Source organism: Hippoglossus hippoglossus, chromosome 6 (genome assembly GCF_009819705.1).
Source record: "Hippoglossus hippoglossus isolate fHipHip1 chromosome 6, fHipHip1.pri, whole genome shotgun sequence".
Lineage (NCBI taxonomy): Eukaryota > Metazoa > Chordata > Actinopteri > Pleuronectiformes > Pleuronectidae > Hippoglossus > Hippoglossus hippoglossus.
Window position 1 is genome coordinate 16,176,733 of NC_047156.1, and position 19,386 is coordinate 16,196,118.

The following is a 19,386-nucleotide window of genomic DNA, read 5'->3' on the forward strand; positions in this document are numbered from 1 at the left end:
CATGTATAGGGGTATGTGCTCTACTGAGTGATATTCTAGTTTGTTCATTAGAACCAAATTGAAAATAAAAATCATATTTGGAATTTGATAATGCAAAAACTGCAATGAAAGAAAACCTTGTTTTAATGAGGGATTTTGAGAAGATGTCAGAAATACAAGGCACAGCACATTGAATACAGCTCTCAGAATGATTCTCCCACGTCCTTGTCCACAAATGCTGTACGTTTTATGAATCGTACAGCATTTGAGATCATAGTTTGTTCAATGGCGTATGAATGTGCGAAATATGGAGTCAGTAAAATGTAACCAGAGATTTAGATCCGTACCTAATTTGTGCTTATCACTATATTCACACAAACCTCTGTCTTGGTAGGTTGAGGTGAAAGTTTCAACGCATATGGCTTTACAGACTGAAGTCTATTAGTAAACTTTGTTTTTGCTTGTGTTATCTTTGTATTACAACTTTGGTTAATAGCAACTAAATGTTTATCTCAAGGTGCTGAAATGTGCCATTGATATAATATAGAAAAAACTCCAACTGCTTAAAGATCAAATAGGATCAGTTAATGCAGGATGACCTTGGCAACACATTGCCTTCAATTATTCTGAAGCTGCTGTTGTCAGACCAGATTTGATAAATTAATTGTGCTTTGCTCGATACAGTTTAGAAACGTATCTGTTTAAATTGGCCTTTCACATTCAAGAGTCCGCATGACTCACACTGATACAAAATGAGGTACATGTGAGTTGTTGGATTCGAGTATAAACTCACTCACACCTTGTGCTTGGTCTGTGGGATCCCTTTGTTTATGGTATCCTATAGTTTAGTGTTCATTGGCGGTGGAGCTCAGTGTGTGTGTGCTGATGCCGTTACGGAGTCTGTAACGTTCTGTTGCTCTTCTCCGGGGGCTTCTGTGCTTTCATCAGGGATGCAGGAGACTTCGTTCTTTCTCTTTAACATATTTTCTATCCAGTTGGAGCTGTGCTGTGTTCTTTCAGCGGAGCGAGCAGTAGACGCCCTGCTCGTCCTCATGTTCTTGCCTGAGGTTATCAGCTCTCCGTAACCCTGCTGGTGGGAGAAGGCATAAGCAGAGCGGCGGGAGCTCGTCCTGCGACTTTGCCTCAGGCTGTGCTCCTGAGGCCCCTGCCTCTTTCTGGACTGTTGTTGGTGACGAACCTGTTGAAATACAGCAGTGGTGGAAGTACTTAGATACAAACCAATACCACAATGTAAGAATATTACATTACAATCATTCTGCAATTCTTGCTTTTAAAATCCTATTTAACTAATCTTGCAAAATGTTATTAAAGAGTAGAAATAATTATTCTGCAGAAAAAATGCCGTAATGACTGATGAATGTTCATCCTGTTACATCAATGTGTAAGCAGTGTTTTACTCTTGTAGCTGGTCGAGATGGAGCTAATCTTTCTTCATACAGTTAAATGCTTAAGCTCCGTGTTTTTCAATCCAGTGATTTTCAATCTGAATGGGTGAATTGGAAAAACTGTACTGTAAAGCGTTTGAGTGGTCATCAAGACCAGAAAAGTCCTAAATAAATACAGACCATTACTATTTACCATGAGATGATAAATGGATTAGTAAGAAAAGTTTCCGGTTGTGTATTTATTATTTTGACTTTCCTCTAATCTTTGGTTTTATGCCTGCGACCGGAGACTTATGTTTCCAGGTTGTTAGTCTGTCCATTCCTTTCTTGTGAACATGAAACCTCAAGGACACCTTTCTTCAATTTTCGTACAAACGTTCAGTTTGACTCAAGGATGAATTGATTTGAATTTGGAGGTCAAAGGTCACTGTGACCTCATGAAACCCATCATATGCATAAAAGTTACTGCACCTTATCTGTTAGAGTTGGGAAGAGGTCTATTCTCAGGAAGCTGACGACTAACCCCGGCACCACACACACAACAGTGGTTAGCAGAATGACCAACCATACGCTCTTCTCTGACAGACAGTTACTGGCCGTGCCTGAGGAGAAATTTATTTGTACTCAATATCCATGCATCAGCTTTTATTATCTCACATGTATCACAATGAACCAAACATACCTACGAATGGGAAATGACTGGGAAAGATGCCGAACATGCCGTTGCTTTGCATCGCGAATAAAATGACAAAGTACAGGGTCAGACTCCCCCATATGAAGAAGTGATTGACAGCTGTCCAGTAGTGTGTGTCAAGTCCAATCTAAAAACAGACACATGTGTCATAAACACAATTAAAGTCTTGATCTTATTATAATCAGGGCAACTTTTTGTTTCTATTTATAGCCGTACCTGAACACTCACGACTATAACCAAGGATGTTGCTATGGTGACAGCAAAAGCTTGTTGGTCAGAAAGGTGGGAGCCATCCTCTTTCACCAGGACAGAGAAGGCTCCGTAGGGAATAAAGAAAAGCAGGAAGGACGTGCACATCCCATGCAGCGTGCACAGGAAAAACTGACGCTTGTTGAAGAGGAGGTCCTGTTGGCCGGGTCTGTACAGGCTCGGGTAGCGAAGGCTGATGTGGTCGTTTACGTCCTTTACAAAATAATGACAGTGTGAGTGTTTAAAAAAAAAAAAAAGATATTTTATATCGTGGTGAGGGGGAAAGATACGTGTTGAGGTTGGTTAGTGCTTGGAGAAAAAGGCACAGGAGGTAATAAGAATATACAGTGTTGTACTTTGATATGAGTTTGGGTGGATAAGGTTAAAGGTTCAAGTCAAATGTAAGAATTATTGTGGTTCATTAATCATGGCACAGTAAAAGAGGTCGACAGTAATAAAATATTCATGACTCTGCAGTATCTTGAAAATAAAAATAAAAATAAAAGTTGGCAAGAGGATTTGCCATTGGAGACTTCTGAAAAAAAGACTTTTAATTTATTAATGACTTAATAGAAGTCAATGATGTATGAACCTCATATATTCTTACCTGATCAAAAAGTCCCATTGCCAATACTGGCAGAGATGTGTAGACTATATTGAAGAGGGTTATGAACCACTGGTCATACACAGTCTGTGGAAAGAACACAGTGACAGTACATATTTAATTCAATATAAAAAATCCAGAAACATTCAGAGCAGAAAGGCCTCATGATGTATTCACCATATTCTCACCTGAGCTGAGAAACCACAGAAGAAACCGTACCAGAAGTGGACCAGCGTGAAGGCAAAGTTCTTGTAGAAGAAGTAACACAGGAAATGACACATGCGGAAGTAGGACCAGCGTCCGTGCACCAGCAGGAGCCGCCGGAGGTAGCGAAACTGAGCGAAGGAGTAATCTGACGCCAGAGCGGCCTGCATCCCCTCCTGACCACTGATGCCGACACCGATGTGAGCAGCTTAGGCACAGATACACAAAGTATGGTTCACCAACACTAGAAAGTAAAACATTGAACATCATTGATCGTTGAAATATTGAATTATTCGTGTTAAAAAGGTGTAACCTATGATTCTAAAGATTGAAATTGGCTGATACACTTTTCCATCTGTTACTAAAACACTTCAAATATATATGTGACTACATGTATTATATTCATAAGGTTAAAATAAACTGTATATTGTCCTATTGCTCGCCCAGAAAGGTCAGGTTCAGCTTAGGAAGAGTGCACCTGAATCTGACACAATAAATGCAACAATACTCCTATTCCTAATTAAATCATTTTTAAGTTAGGGGAATTTGTGTCTATTGAAGTAGGAGATTTTTGGCTGCAATCTTTGTTTGGATTAAGAATCACAGCATGAAAACGGTCTTGGTGTGTGCAACAGTAAAACACTGGAGGCAGAGACTGGGGCTCCACTTCATGTCGCTGCTCCTGTTGATGCTGTGTCAGTGTCAGACTCAATCATTAAAAGTGATCGATCCCGATATTTACTCTTGATCATGCTGACGTCATTGGCTCCGTCTCCTATGGCCAGGGTGACGGCCCTCTTGTGCCTCTTCACCAGCTCCACCACCTGAGCTTTCTGCATCGGAGTGACGCGGCAGCAGATGACGGTTTTACACAAACAGGCCAAGTCCAACAGGACGTGCTCCAGCTGTGGCTCCAGAGCATGAGCCTGCAGGGAGAACACACACTCATCATACTTGTAAAACCTGTCATTACCATCCTATAACATCAACCCCCTGTAGAGGCAACTCCAAGCAGAAGCTGCTGAATGCATCACTTCCATCGAGCTGTTGTGCGACATGCACACTGCTCAAAGCGCGGCGAGGGAGCAGCTCCTCTGAGGGAATGGATGTTAATGAAAACCTGTAATAGCGTCGTGGGCCCTCAGCAGCACAGCAGCTCTCTGCTCATTACAGACTTAGCTCCGTCAGCAGATGCAGAGATGCACGACTCAGCAGACAGCAACACAAACAACTGTTTAATTGAGTAAAACCTGCAAGCTAAAAACAAGCATGGAGAAAACAAGCACAATTCTCACAAAGAAGAGGGTTTTCATTTCACTAATGTAACACATTTGAGTATCTTACCAAACTGTGTCCATTGATGACCAAGGCGTACTCTGCTATAATGGTTTCTTCTAACACAGAGTCTGCAAACACGTCCGACTTCTCAACGTCTCCTGCACTGCCAACTCGACTCAGGCCGAGGATGTGCTCCTTCGCACTTCTGACAAGAGAGAAGAGCAGGTGAACATGCAGGTCCAAAACTCTGAGACCACCCTCCGGGGGCTGTTTCACGGAACTTTAGGGGACCCAGGCAAAAGGGACCAGGGGAAAACCTCCCCCACAAACATAATTACAATCTTCAAACAATTCTTTTATTATCAAAATTATAAACAGAGTGCAGACAGTGAACACACATATAAATAATAGTAAAGTTAAATTGAAACCCTCCACCACCATTCCAGGCACTTACACATGCATTAAGCCCCCGTTCAGCTAAGTACAGATCACCCAGGTGCATCCTGAGATCTGATCCAGTCCACATTGGGAAGTGGTCTGGGACGACAGGCTTTACACTGCATGAACATATGAGGGACCACGAGCTGACGTCCACTTTACACTTCTCAGTGTCCATTTGTTGGTTTGCCCCTGCCACCCTCCCATTTTTGGGCCCTTCTGTAAATCTTCTTTATTTAAAAAAAATCATGCACGCTTGGACTTGATAAAATATGTTACTCTTAGGCAAAGATATTTCAAAGATTTTAGACACCAAGATTGTCCACCACGGGGGCCATAAACCCAGTGGCCTATCAGATTTCCTGCTGTGTCATCAGAGGTGAAAGGATAAATGTATAATGTGTCACCTGAGCTGCTGCTGCACCTCCAGCAGAGTGTGGCCAGACATGACAAACACCTCGTTCATGTCGTCTCGCAGCATGTTGCAGGAGTAGCCGATGTTCATCGCAGTCTCTGGAACATCACACACAGTATATATCAGAGCTGGGTAAGCAGGTATTAAAGTTAAAGTCAATAAGATAATTACCTAGTTTGTCTCCTGTGAGGACCCAGATCTTGATGCCGGCCAGATTTAGACAGGCGATTGTTTCTGGGACTCCTTCCTGTAGCTTGTCCTCTATTGCTGTGGCTCCTAGAAGCTTCAACCAGAACAGCAGTCAGTCTGCAGACACTAAATGAGTTCGACCGGTTCATAGATGTAAAGGAGAAGTTGTCGATTTTACCTTCAAGCCCTGCTCGATCTCCTCGTAGAGAACCGCCAGCTGATCCTCCCGGTTCTCAATCACAGTGCTGGCGAACACAAGCTTCTCCATCCAAACTTCAAATTCCTTTTCATCTAGGTCTTTGTAGGCCAGAGCTAATGTCCGGAGGCCTTCTCCGCCAAATTCCTGCAGGGGGAAGAAAAGTCTCAAAATCCTGTGTGCAACTAAATAAAGCATAATAATGTATGTAATTATAATATAACTACAGTATAACTGTGGCAGACGACATGTCATTGTACAATTTAAAATCTACAATTTCTGAAATGAGTAAATACAGATGCATAGTGCATATTGCATAGTGTCACTGAGTAATGCTGTCCATCCAAACAGCACTCACACTGAGATGCTCTGAGGTTGTGCACATGAGGTCTTCACTGGATGGATCCAGGCGGTCGAAGATAACAGTGTCGGCTCCTTTGGAGTAAAGTTTAATTTGGCCTTGTGGATTTCTCACTGTAAAACACAGGAAGAGAACAAACTACATTAGTTAAGAAATCAGATCTTATTACCATACAAACAACAAAGAGTAACCCTGAGATAAAAGACTGAAACTGTTATTTGAAAATTAGGATCGATTACTGACCACTGTACCACTGTCTGGTAAGGCTTTATAAACTGTAATTAATGGCTCTATTAATGGTTAATAAATCATTTTACCAATGCCAGAGGTCAAAAAGTTCATCACATAATAAAGCCATTAATCACTGCTTTATAAACCTTTTGTAAATTATGCCTTATCAAAAAGTCATACCAAAATATAGATGCTAGAAATAAGAAGTGGGATTCATTTCATTTTCCTGATTATTAATCTGCATGAAAAGATACATGAACTAGAACATTGCTGTTAAAAGTGAAGACCTAACCAATGACACTCATTCTCTTGCGCACGTTGTTGAAGTCCAGTATGGCCAGCAGCTGGTAGGTGACGGCCCGCCCCATCTCACACAGAGTGATGGTCTCTGGGGTTCGAGCCCGGAAGACAAACCCAAAGTTCCGTGCCGCGGTGACCAGAGCTCCCTCATCCGGAGACTGGGCCTGGTACACTAGATGTCCTTCATGTTAACAGAAACATCGTTCAGAAAGCACCTTAATAAACTGAGGGGCTATGGGCTATTATTACTTCTACAACTCCTGTGTGTGTTTGTGTTTTACCTTCGGTCTTCTCCTCTGGCATCACCGTGTGGCACAAAGCCAGCAGCCTGAAGAACTCCTGCACGGCAGGATCCTCCAGTTTTACAGCTTCCACCAGGCTGCTGTCATAAAACTTAAACCTTCTGTCACATAGAGGGTTGAAGGAAAAGTCCACACAAGCTGTTTTCTGAGGGGACATTCTCACCATCAGCATGGACGTTAGAAAATGAATATAATATCAGAGAGTTAGTGAATTAGCTACTTTAACTTACTTACCTCTGTATTTTCCATCTTTTGGTCAAATTCATCATAAACATCACCTACGAGGGAAACAAATTTATGAGTTGAACATCTTTGTCAAATATTAAAGAAATGCTGCGCTGCCTGCGTGATTGTTGTTTTTATCTGCACTTCTCAATATGGCTTTTAAGAATGAATTAAAATAGATGAAACAGTAATCGAACACATTATGTTTTCATGACAAACGTAATAAAAGCAATCATGATGTATTTCATGGAAGGCTTCGCAGACGTCTGAAGAAAAATTTGCTGCCGTGATGAAACTGTCCTCTAAAAGTAACAGGATACAGTTGCTGTAAAGTGTGGCGTCTCATGATGTGATATATTTTTTGATATCAGCAAGTCAATGTGGTCTTCTAGAGGTCTGATGGAGATGTCTCCACTTTAAACAATTAATAAAGTGGAAAATTTCAAGTAAATTTCAAGGAATTAAAGAATTATGCTCTAATATTTGAGTTAATTACTTCTTAATCCCAAAGAAAGCCAATCGTATACATTTTCAAACAGTAATATACAAGTTATTTAAGAGGATCACAAAGCTCCGTACCATACGTCTGTCCATTAATGGAGCACTTGCTGAACAGCATGATGTTTTGGGTGAGGGTGCCGGTCTTGTCGGAGAAGATGAACTGCACCTGGCCCAGCTCCTCGTTCAGGCTGGTGGTGCGAGCTACAGCTGCAGTGTTCGTCTGACCGTGGTACATTCTCTTGTCCCAGTTGATGAAGTAACTGTGACCGAGCCGCAGGACCTCCACACTGAAGGAAAGGTCATACAGCTCATTGTATAATACAACTTATACATGTTTATTTTTTCAAAATAAGATGTCCCCTGCTTGATCAAAGTGACCATAGAGCTCGAGCATGAACCGTGATGACATCTTTATTGAGATTGACTGAAGAACCGCTCATCCACAAAACATCAACATCAGTTGACACTGCACGTCCTCAGACCATCAGCTACTCCCCCACCAAGTCGATCGGATGAGCGGTTATTGGGAAAATTGTAATTAACACAGACAGAGAGAGATTCCTCCATTTATGAGTAGAATGAAATGTAAGACTTTTGCAGACAGGTGCATGTTCTTTGACTGTACCTGACATACAGTGAGATGGGCACAACAGTGTTGAGGATGATGATGTAGGACCAGAAGGTGAGGAAGCCAGAAAAAACAGCGTTGCTCTGAAACTCCGTCCAAGGCAAGAACACCTGGAACCTTCTGCCGATCCGACTCTCCCAGATCGTGTTTCCAATGGCCAAAATAACTCCCATGCAAATGAGGAAGGCAAAGATCTGAAATACAGAATCAGCGTTTAATGTTGATATCGAAGGTTTTCTTTAATAGAGGGGACTATCATAACAATTGTGCTACACTCTCAGTACACAGACACTTGTCTGAAGTGCTTCTTTTCAGGACTGAGTGGATGTACACACTACGCTTGACTGACCTGTCCCTCATGCTCTGATTTGTGTTGTTGTGCCTACTCTTATGGGACAACTTACTCTTACTATAAATGACCTCACATAACTGAGCTGAGGTTTAATATGGGTTGCTAGTTGAAAATGTTTACATGCTCCAGTGTTCAGGAAACACAACACTTTCCTCAGACTGTCCATCGCTGGAGCTCCTCTTTTCAGCCTCTGTCTGAAAAGCTTGGTTTTTGCTACCGTCTCTTTAAGACCCACCTCCCAATAAAGCTCAGTCTGCTCTGATTGGCCCGTTGGCTCAGTTTGTTGTCATTGGTCAACTGCTTCAACCACTTGTAAGAAATGTCAGCCTCCGTTCTTGCTTTACCTGACATTTTTAGGGGTGAGTGCAAGACTAGACACAATGTGCTATTGTGCAAATACATCACAGTGATGCAAAAGTATAGGCTGTGTGACTGACGCAGCATTTCAGCAGCTTCAGACCACCCCTTTTGATTAATTGGAAAAATATAGTGTCTACATTTCCACGAATAAGCAAACTGCGGCTCACCCAAAGAACCAGAGTGTTCATGAGTTTGTCAATACTTGTTCTCTTAAATTTAGTTCTTCCACAGTTCTGCATCAGTTTGGTTTGCAGCCCTGTTGAATAAAGAGGAAAAATCATCAGTGATGAAAGAGTCTGAGCAACAGGAGGGTTCATGGGAAAGTCAGAGAGAGAAATACACAGGAAAAACAGACAAGGCTCATGGATGTGGTGAATGAAAAACATTTAAATATCTTACCAGCAAAGATCACCATTCCAAAGCAGCACTCAGTGTTTCTGAGTACACAGCCTCGCAGCAGCATCCTGTCATTATCCAGAGGGTATTTATTGTCTCTCCAGCATAATGTTCCGATGAATTTATCCAGCCTGTTGTTCGGTGGCTCACAAATGACTTCTCCTGAAAACCACAGTTAAAAGAGTTCCAGAGAACAACAGTCAACAACATGCATTACTGAAAATGTACATACTTAATCATACAACAATAATATGTCATATATGCACATACAGCAAACATGTACATGAATAAATATTCCAAACATCATCTCACCATCAAAGTCCATCAGCTTTGAAATATCTCCCAAGTCTGAGGTGACGGTCAAGGCCTGACGAACTTTCAGATTTGTCTCTCTGTGAGGGGAAAAGTGGAAAATAGAAAATTCTTCTAATGTGAAATATAAATGTAGAACTCAAACAGTTACAGCCACATTTTTGACATTCCTCATATTCTCACAGTTTCCATCGTCACACTATAGTGTATCATGTTTGATAGTTTTACTTAAAAAAAAAAAGCCAGTACAGCACTTACCCATCTAGCTCTGCCGTCTCAATGTAACACAGTCCATTGGGCTCACTGCTACAGAGGAGGAGGATGTCGGCCTGAGTGTTAAACCAATATGAAACACTAATGAGAAAATGCAAAAAATCGTTCACCACTGAACTTGAAAGAGCAGCAGCCTCTGGATCCTCCAATATTTATTCCCTTCATTATATACCGACATAAAGACGCAGAAATGAACCTACTCCAATAAATTGTTTCACAGATTGAAAAAGGAAATTCGACACTCTCAATGTATGAGCAGCATCTAATTGGTATCACTGCACACAACACAATAGCACAATTTACTCACAGCAACAAACTGATTATTCTCTAGTTTGATGATGTCCCCCACTCGAACGTTCATCCATTTCTCATTCTGCAAACTTGGGAACAAAAAGCACAAGAACTTACAATTATACTCATAAAATGTCATTGAGAATAAAAACTATACGATCATTTGTGCAGGTTATTTGATTTTCAGCAGTTACACTTTCATACCTTCCCCTGATGAGAACCTGAGACTGACGGTTGTTGACTTGCTGGTCGCTCTTATGTCGGAACTGAAATTAAAGGAGTAAAATGAGCATGGGAGATAAAGGAGGAGAGTTTAGAAGAGCTTACAAACACAAACTGATCTGGATGAACTAACGTAGTCGTCTGTGGCGTCCTTCACAGCTGTGATTAGCAGCACCAGCAACAAAGGCACGATGGTCGTGAACCAGGACAGGGAGGATATCATTGGAATAAGCTATGTGAAAGGAAAATCTGAGGTTAGTCATTGGATAAATCAATATGTGGAAGCAGATTTTCTGCTCACAGAGACAGTTTCTCTTACCTGCAGTATCAACAGCACTATGAAGTAAGCATTGGCCACTCTCTGCAGCTGCTCAAACAAGTTGAGGGGCAAGAAGGTGAAGATGTTGTACTTTGACGTTTTGATGTGATTGTCCTAAATAATGACACATTTAGAAAAAAACACAGATCAGCCTGAGCTTGTGGATGATGCAAATGAAAAGCGATGTTGCGATGTTTACTTACAGCATATGAGAACTTGTCAATGTAGTCCCGTGCATTGGCTTTCACGTGACGTTCCCTCTCTACATACAGAGAAAGAACCTTTGTTAATGTGAGGAACCCTGCATGTTTCCTGCCATGACGAGTCAACACGTCTGCTGGGACAGAGGTTGTTCATGTTTCAAGTTGTATATTCATCCTTTCACATGATCTGTTGCAGTTTCTGTGTCTCCCTCATGTCCTCAGGTACGTATTACTTTAGACAGAGTTTTATTAAAGGCCAATCTCTCTTACAGGAAGGGGACTCAAACAGACCAAATTTAAAGAGAGATTATCGTCATCGTCATCGTCATCGTCATCGTCATCATCATCATCATCATCATCATCATCATCAATATCATCATCATCATCATCATCATCATCATCATCATCATCATCATCATCGTCATCACTACTTTCTGATATCAGACGCCTCATCAAAGAGAAGCCTCAAGTGTTAGTTTTAATGAGCTTCACAATATTGTATGTTGTAATTTGGGGCCATACAACTTAAGTTGAATTCAATTGGATTAAATTATAACTTATAAAAGACTGTTAGTCATTTAATGGCATTCAGTAATATTTCATAATTATAAACTTCAACAGTTTGTTGTCACAATTTGGTCCCACTTCTCTGTGAATGTAAGAGGCTATTTCTATTGTTTACTACTAGGGTTCTTTCACACAGTATCACTCATATCATATCATACAACATTTAAAATGGGCATATTTGTGTCTACAGCATGATAAATAAATATGATTGATCTATACCCTCTAAAATGGCAGATGGAACCAGCCTGAGCCTGCACTGAAGACTTCATCCACACTTAAAGCTTTGGCATTCATCTCATGGCTCATACGTCAAGGTGATGCATTAAGAGTCATTGTCATGCTCGACCATGCTTTTTAAACGGTCCCAAGAGGAAGCATATTAAATGATGAAACCATTAACTCAGCGCTAGATCAGTTGTTTCCAAACGACCTTAAATCATTGTTGAATTATGCATAATAGACATGCAGAGATGCTGCAACAGGATAGAGCCTCCAACAGAACAGACTGCCCTCATCCTCCTATCAGTTACTATGACAATCAATTATTTAAAAAAGGCTTTTGTTGTTTGAAGGCTTCACTCTGCTTAAGCATTTGATTAGAAGATGCATCAATGCAATGTTGTTTTTCTAATAAAGCACAAAGTGATTAAGTTTTCTGATTCCTGAAGGAGTTTTACTTCTTTACAAGAGACTTCTACAGACTCGTGAGTAAGCCTGCAAGTCCGAACAGCACTGGGATTCATGCAGCGGCGAAATTATTCACAATTGCCTCAGGAAATAGTTCAGACCACTGAGACTCAACGTTGATACAGTAACAATAATAACAATAATTTTAACAAATGTGAACAACTTATTAATGTAAAACCAGATTTATTGTTCCTAACTTATTTTACATCATTGAAGAAAACTTCTACTTCTACTGCTACTTCTCTATGCATTAACTGAATATTGCAATATGTTGTTTATCTATTGGTGTAGCATTTAATATAGGCTACAGTAAAGGACCTGCTCCTTCTTGGAAAAAAAAAATAAAAGAATGATTTTACTTTGTTGAATAAATGAAATGAAAATGAATAGAGAATGTGTCTTACCAACAAGAGTATTTCTCCTCCAGAATGCCATCTTATCCTGGGACCTCCTGCTCCTTGCCCTAAAAGACACAATAACCATCTATCTGACTGCATAAAATAATAAAAAGTGTGGTGCTGAGCATTCTACGGAGGAGCACCAGTGGAGTGGATGTGTTGGAGGAGGAACGAGTCAGTAATAATCTGAGGCAATAGGAAGCAAAGTGGTGTCTGGTTTCTTTTGTCTTGAGACAAGCTCCAGCAGCAGATAAATTCCCAGTAAGCTGTCTCCTTAGTGAAAAGTCCCAAGTACAAACATCCCTCAAACTTGATGTAGAGTTCAGTCATTTTTTTTAAGAGATGGCTCTCTTTGTGTTTGGTTATATCATGGTAATGTTTCTGAAGTCTGCCTCCATTTCTCCTTTCCTTGCATAAGTTTGTCACAGGCGCATCCTTGTGTTTCCTCCATGTATCCTCTGATTCACCTGCATTTATTCCAAGCATCACATTGTGGAGAATTCTCCTCAAAAAGCGCTGTGTCCTCCCCCTGAATCAAAATCACCAGCCGTGGATGGAGTCATGTAAACGGTTAGAGAAGAAGCGAGAGAGAAAGAAAGAAAAAGAGAGAGAGAGAGAGAGAGAGAGAGAGAGAGAGAAAGAGAGAGAGGGGGGGGGGGGGGGGGGGGGGGGTGGGACTGAGAAAATGGTGCAGGAAGACACCAGCGTCTCAGGCTGGAGCTGTGTGTGTGTGTGTGTGTGTGTGTGTGTGTGTGTGTGTGTGTGTGTGTGTGTGTGTGTGTGTGTGTGTGGCAGCAGGGGACTGTCAGATTGGACTTGACCACTGTTGTTATTTTGGGAAAATTTTATTCTTATTCTTATTCTTATTTTTTATTTCATTTTATATAGTGGTAGTAGTAGAAGTATTATAATAATAAATAAATGAATAAATAATAATAATGATAACACATAGTATTAGAGTATGGTATTTATCTAGCACTTTTCAAGATGAAGCACAACATACAGAAACACAGCACTGAGGTATAATGATAAATGTACAAGTATAATGCTGTTATGAATAAAATGTATCAAAATAAAGCTTGGTTAAAAAGATACATATAGTATAAAATATGCTACATTAAGGCAGGGGAAATTAAGTAAAGTAATTTGCAAGGTGCAATGCAAATATATAAGATAATCTCATATGAAGTGAATATGTACTGTATTTCTCCAAATTTATATAAAGGCTCATATGAATATATAAAACTATCCAGAAATGAATCCAAAACATCTGGGATACGAACGTCACCCTTTTGCACATTAGGATCCAGAGTCTGCACAGTAGCGATCGGGGGACGAAGCCACGGTCACTACACCAGCTCAATCAATCACTTTCAGCTGTCAATCATGACATGACAGTTTCTATAGCTTCAATTATCTCATTAAAACCAACATTACCAGGACAATTAACAGTTGAACATATGCCAGAAACCATGTTTGAGTTATTTGTAATGTACTTTTTAATTTCGGTCCATGTCCCATCCACCAACATAGAGGAGGCCGGCTTTATAACCTATACTGCAGCCGGCCACCAGGCGGTGATTAAGACACTTTGGATTCCCTTTTGGGAAGCAGTCATGCCATCCATCTGATCTATGGGTTGTCCCTCTGAACTACATTTCCCAGGGTGCTCGGTAACACACCATTCAAGACATGAGTTGTCAAGAAGAAAGAAAGAAAGAAAGAAAGAGTGAAACAGGTGATATGTTTTATTTTTATAGCTGGGATGTATTTCAATCTGAAGCTTTCGATTGGTCAGATAGTGGAGGGGGCGTGACCGAGGCTGTGAACTACACTTACCGACATAACTCGTTTCCTTCACTCCTCCAGTTCCAGGAAGTTCACTCCGGGTTGAAGTGTCTGCAGACGGTGACAGTCCCTGCTCACTGTTGACAGGAAGCAGGCTGGACTCACTCTGCAGCCTCCTGACAGGATTGTGACTGAACCTGCACGAGGAGACGAGGTAGGTGTCAGACAAGTGGCCTCTGTCGACGTCTCCGTCCTAAACTCTACCTGAATATCTATTTAAAGCTGTCTACGCATGTGACGCAGGCTCGGTGTGTTTGTTACGCAGCGTGCAGAAGTAAAAGTAGACTTGGATCCATAACGTCTCATTCAAGTTAAAGGTTTTTAAAGTGTTTGTTTAACAACTTGTTTTAAAAAAGGTCAAAATAAAGAAGTCTTTTCCTACAAATAGTCAGTAGTACTTTTATTGTGATAGTCCTTGGAATCAAACTCATCTTCCCCTTATCAGCACATGACAGATGACTAGATATAAAGGTGTGTGCTGAATGTCACATGGTTATTACTTAATCATAAAGTCACTTATCTACAATAGTGAAAACCAGTAATTTCCTTTGTTGAGCATAAACCAGTAAGTTCAGTCTGTTGACTCTTCAGCTCACAGACAAATATATCAGATTGGTTGCCAACCAGCATGACTTGCATTTGTTGTTTGGACACAGAATGGCTGCTCTGGGTCGTCTGAGGCAGTGCCACTCCACTGCCAACGCCATCTCTAACTTTCACACCAGCAGCCGGGCCTCTGCCAAGGAGCACCACAAAATGCTTGTGCTCGGGGGAGGCAGCGGGGGCATCACAATGAGTGCCCGGATGAAGAGGATGATGGGAGCCGGGAACGTCGCCGTCGTAGAGCCCAGCGAGGCAAGGATCCACTAGTTTGTGCCCCAGACCATAATACAAACTGTGATGTATAAAACTTTGCTTTCATATGTCCTGCAGAAAACATAATACTATCTTCTGTCATACCAAACTGTTAAAGTCTTTCTTTTCATTTTGTTCTCAGATGCACTACTATCAGCCAATATGGACCCTGGTCGGTGCCGGTGCAAAATCTATAGCCTCGTCCGGTCGACCCACTGCCAGCGTTATGCCTTCTGGAGTGAAGTGGGTGAAATCTAAAGTTCAGGAAATAAACCCAGAAACAAATACTGTCCGCACAGAGGATGGAACTGAAGTATGTTTGCTTTAGGGAACTATAACAATGACTGTGTACACATTGAAGTTATAAAATTTGTCAATGATCATCTACTGGCTTTTTGCACTGAGCGGCCGATTGAATTTGAAGCTGAAGCCGACCATCTAGCCCTGTCTTTCACATTGCAGATCTCCTATGAGTATTTGATTGTGGCTCTTGGATTACAACTGCATTACGAGAAGGTGAATTAATGCTTTCGGTCTTTTGCAGCTTTATATACAGTAATTACAACTGCACTTATGTCCCAGGAAACTTATGGTTTTCTTAAACACAGATCAAAGGACTACCAGAGGGGTTTGACTATCCAAAGATTGGGTCAAACTACTCAGTGCAAACTGTGGACAAAACATGGAGAGCTCTGCAGAACTTCACCGAGGGCAACGCTGTGTTTTCTTTCCCAGATACTCCTGTGAAATGTGCCGGAGCGCCACAGAAGATCATGTACCTAACAGATGCCTATCTCAGGAAGGTACTTGCATTTCGGGATGTAACAATAATTTGGTTTATTTTCCCTGATCTCTCAGATTTCGTCAAGATTTCTTTTTATGTTTATTTTCAAGACAGGAAAAAGGGCCAAGGCCAATATAATATACAACACATCGCTCCCTGTGCTGTTTGGCGTCAAGAAGTATGCTGACTCGTTGTGGGAGATTGTGAAAAGCCGTGACATACACGTGAACCTGAGGCAGAACCTGATTGAAGTGCGGGCAGACAAACAGGAAGCTGTGTTTGAAAACCTTGACAAGCCCGGAGAAACAAATGTCATTGAGGTATTTGTGTTACTGTACCTCCTCATTATCTTTAAATACGGTGTTGTATAGACTACTTACCTCTGTGGTTTGTCATTTGCTTTCTATTTAAATCCTGAAATAATAATGCAGTGTTTTTGTCTGTATAGTGTCTGTATGGTATCAACATACTAGTTTATCTTTTGTTTCAATTTGCACCTAAATACATGACAAATTAGGAGAAGAGACCAGAGTAGTAACCCTTGACCTTCGCTGTTCTTCTTCATCAGTATGAAATGCTTCACGTCACACCACCAATGGGACCCAACTTGGTGATTAAAGGCAGTCCACTGGCCGATGTGGCCGGCTGGTTGGACGTCAACAAAGACACTCTCCAACATAATACGTATCCAAATGTGTTTGGGATCGGAGACTGTACCAGCCTGCCCACCTCCAAAACCGCTGCCGCTGTCGGTAAGTGATGATTCAGTCACAAGTGTGAACATTGCAGCAACACATTACTGGAAAGTACACTGTTGCTGCGTACTGTTAGTCATGTTTTATCTACCGTTAACTGCCGGTTTATTTTGTAATTTGATGGTTATTGTGTTCCACGGGTGAATTACACAACCAACTATTTACACACGACTGTAAAAGAGTGCACCACACCCTGTGACACTTGTAATGTAGAGATTGACCGACTCTCCCACCTCATCAGTCTCAAGTTCACTTTGTGTTTAACACAGTGGTTTAACAGATTAGTATGTTAAGATACCGATTCAAGTTTTTAGTGTAAGCAAGGTAACATGCTGAACATTACTACTTAACTAATGTCCTAACAAAGGTAGTTTTCATTGTTGTATTTCAGTGAGCTCACTACAGATGTGATCTCTTTTTGTTGGCTACTGATGAGGACTGAAGATTATTGTACAAACAACTTTGTTTTAAACATAACCTTGCTTTCAGACATGAACTCCGGAAAATGTCTGGAAAATTGGGTCCGGACATTTTCTGGAGATTGTTGTTACAAACTTCGCTGCAGAAATCACATGTTTTTGTTTACAGCACATCGATGCTGGCTGTTATCTCCAAAAGCTCACGAATCTCGTTGTCTTTCCAAGATGACATCTCCAGTGGTGTCTTCTACGCAAATGGCACCAGATATATTTGTATTATTTTTTTATTTTTTTTCACTTATGCCTCTGTAATGGGCATCAGCATGCTCACTCACTCGCTGTGAATTTTCCCAACATTTTCCTGCTGTATTCTCACATGGGCTGCTCGGACATTTTACATGGGGGGCGTGCAGGAAAACTTCCAGAAAATGTCCAGAGAAACTGACTCTGACATTTCCCTTTTCACATACAGCCCCACTAGTATGATTTTGAGGAATAATAATAAGTAGTAGCTTTTCTCTCTGGTGTGGAATCAACATTATGGCGGTCTAAAGCTGCTGTCATGTGAGCAGAATAATAACAAGGAATTATAGTAGTGTGGCTCCGTCCTTTTATTGAAGAGCCCACTAAAACTACAGTCAAAGTATCTAGTTGACGCTTACTTCCAAACAAATGACACTCCAGATACTTTGTTGGAAAATCTCGATTGAAACGTTCTTCTTGTAGTGGAAACTAAACAGATGAAATTAGTTCACTAATCTATTAAAGATCAGTGGATTGGAGTATGAGCATGCTTGAAGACTATTGTGCTCCTCACTCTTTATCTTCAACAAAAAAAAAATACACAAGCAGAGTTAGCACATTAACCCTTCAGCCAATCAAAGGCCAGGACTGTCTACACTCCCAATAGGTCCCAGTCAAGCCACGGGCTGCAATTATTTTGTGGAACTGTCTATTCTTATCAAATGAAGCGTTTTAGAAAACAAATATTTCACTAACAAATTACTTTTCTTTTCCCATTACTCTCCTTTATGTCCCAACTACCTGCACAGAGCTGGTGAATCTGAATTTTGCTTTCATCCACCATAGACGTGAAATGAGCTGCAAGACAGTACTAAACATGGAATCATTACCCTCCCTTGACATGTTCCAAAATCTTTTAAAACAGTTTTCATACAACAATGTCATTGCACGTAAAATGTGGTTTTTATTTTTCCATAATTCATTTTTGCCATTGATTCCTGCATGCTTCTATGTCTGTGGTGTATTTGAATCTGTCCGTTTTAGTGTGTTATTATGTTTTATCTCTCCCTGCTTGTATTCATCTATGAAACTTTTTATTTCATTGCTGCTCATCTTGACCAGGACTCCCTGTATCCCAATGGGACCATCCTGGTTAAATAAAGGATACATTTAATTTTAAAAGTTCCCTCAAGGAAACATTTATAGATTTTTTTTCTCTAAAACTTTTCTCTCATTTGTAGCTGCGCAGTCGGCCATCCTGAACAGAACCATCAGCAAAGTACTGAAAAATGAGAAGCCAGATAGGAAGGTGAAGTGGCAGATAAACATCAACTTTGAACTGTTTTATAACTTCCCTGTTGGAAGTGTCTCTGTTACAAAATCTGCAAATACATGATCAGTGATCTTGTTTACAGTATGATGGCTACACGTCATGTCCGCTGGTTACGAGCTACAACACCGTCATCCTGGCAGAGTTTGACTACAACGGACAACCACTGGAAACGTTCCCCATCAACCAGGCCAAAGAAAGACGATCAATGTACCACATGAAAGCTGATTTGATGCCTCATCTCTATTGGCACGGCCTTCTCAGGTATTTATACACTGTGGTTGAGCAATAACGTGCTGATAGCTTGTAGCACTGAATCATTCCAACACATTTACTACTTCTCTCTTCATTTCTCTCTCTTCTCTAAGGGGCCTGTGGGGTGGACCAGGACCATACAGGAAACTCTTTCATCTCGGGATGAAATGAAACTTAATTATCAGTTTACATGTTCAGAGTTACATTTCATTATATGACATTTCTAGTGTGAAAAAAAAGCATGAAATTCATAATACCTTAATGGATAAATAGTGATTTAAGTGTAATCCAACTATGAAGTTAGCAATGTCTGACAC

The 19,386-nt window shown here is 40.8% G+C and overlaps 2 protein-coding genes across 2 annotated transcripts; one reads left to right on the plus strand and one right to left on the minus strand.

Annotated features, from left to right (window-relative positions):
* Positions 1-549: 549 nt before the first annotated feature.
* atp8b4 (ATPase phospholipid transporting 8B4) lies at positions 550-12,722 on the minus strand. Its single transcript, XM_034587918.1, has 27 exons — positions 12,587-12,722; positions 10,929-10,987; positions 10,726-10,839; positions 10,540-10,638; positions 10,389-10,450; positions 10,201-10,273; positions 9,879-9,949; positions 9,621-9,700; positions 9,312-9,470; positions 9,080-9,168; positions 8,198-8,394; positions 7,651-7,859; positions 7,081-7,124; positions 6,826-6,991; positions 6,537-6,725; positions 6,011-6,126; positions 5,635-5,799; positions 5,439-5,550; positions 5,260-5,365; positions 4,481-4,619; positions 3,879-4,062; positions 3,121-3,344; positions 2,936-3,019; positions 2,296-2,541; positions 2,068-2,206; positions 1,857-1,987; positions 550-1,177 (listed from the first exon to the last, which is right to left on the minus strand). The coding sequence occupies exons 1-27, from the start codon at positions 12,663-12,665 to the stop codon at positions 848-850; spliced, it is 3,666 nt and encodes a 1,221-aa protein (XP_034443809.1). The 5' UTR covers positions 12,666-12,722; the 3' UTR covers positions 550-847.
* A 1,704-nt stretch (positions 12,723-14,426) lies between these two features.
* sqor (sulfide quinone oxidoreductase) lies at positions 14,427-19,362 on the plus strand. The gene is made up of 10 exons (XM_034588120.1): positions 14,427-14,582; positions 15,085-15,283; positions 15,426-15,596; positions 15,746-15,799; positions 15,892-16,086; positions 16,178-16,387; positions 16,636-16,819; positions 18,726-18,793; positions 18,900-19,078; positions 19,183-19,362. The coding sequence occupies exons 2-10, from the start codon at positions 15,086-15,088 to the stop codon at positions 19,238-19,240; spliced, it is 1,317 nt and encodes a 438-aa protein (XP_034444011.1). The 5' UTR covers positions 14,427-14,582; position 15,085; the 3' UTR covers positions 19,241-19,362.
* The last annotated feature ends 24 nt before the right edge of the window (positions 19,363-19,386 follow it).

Coding starts and splice junctions, on each gene's coding strand:
- sqor (XM_034588120.1), top strand. CDS start 15,086: ATGGCTGCTCTGGGTCGTCTGAGGCAGTGCCACTCCACTGCCAACGCC. Junction 15,597..15,745: donor GCACAGAGGATGGAACTGAA/GTATGTTTGCTT, acceptor TTCACATTGCAG/ATCTCCTATGAGTATTTGAT. Junction 16,820..18,725: donor CAAAACCGCTGCCGCTGTCG/GTAAGTGATGAT, acceptor TCTCATTTGTAG/CTGCGCAGTCGGCCATCCTG.
- atp8b4 (XM_034587918.1), bottom strand. CDS start 12,665: ATGGTTATTGTGTCTTTTAGGGCAAGGAGCAGGAGGTCCCAGGATAAG. Junction 4,620..5,259: donor GAGGTGCAGCAGCAGCTCAG/GTGACACATTAT, acceptor CTCTCTTGTCAG/AAGTGCGAAGGAGCACATCC. Junction 4,063..4,480: donor TCATCAATGGACACAGTTTG/GTAAGATACTCA, acceptor TTCTCCCTGCAG/GCTCATGCTCTGGAGCCACA.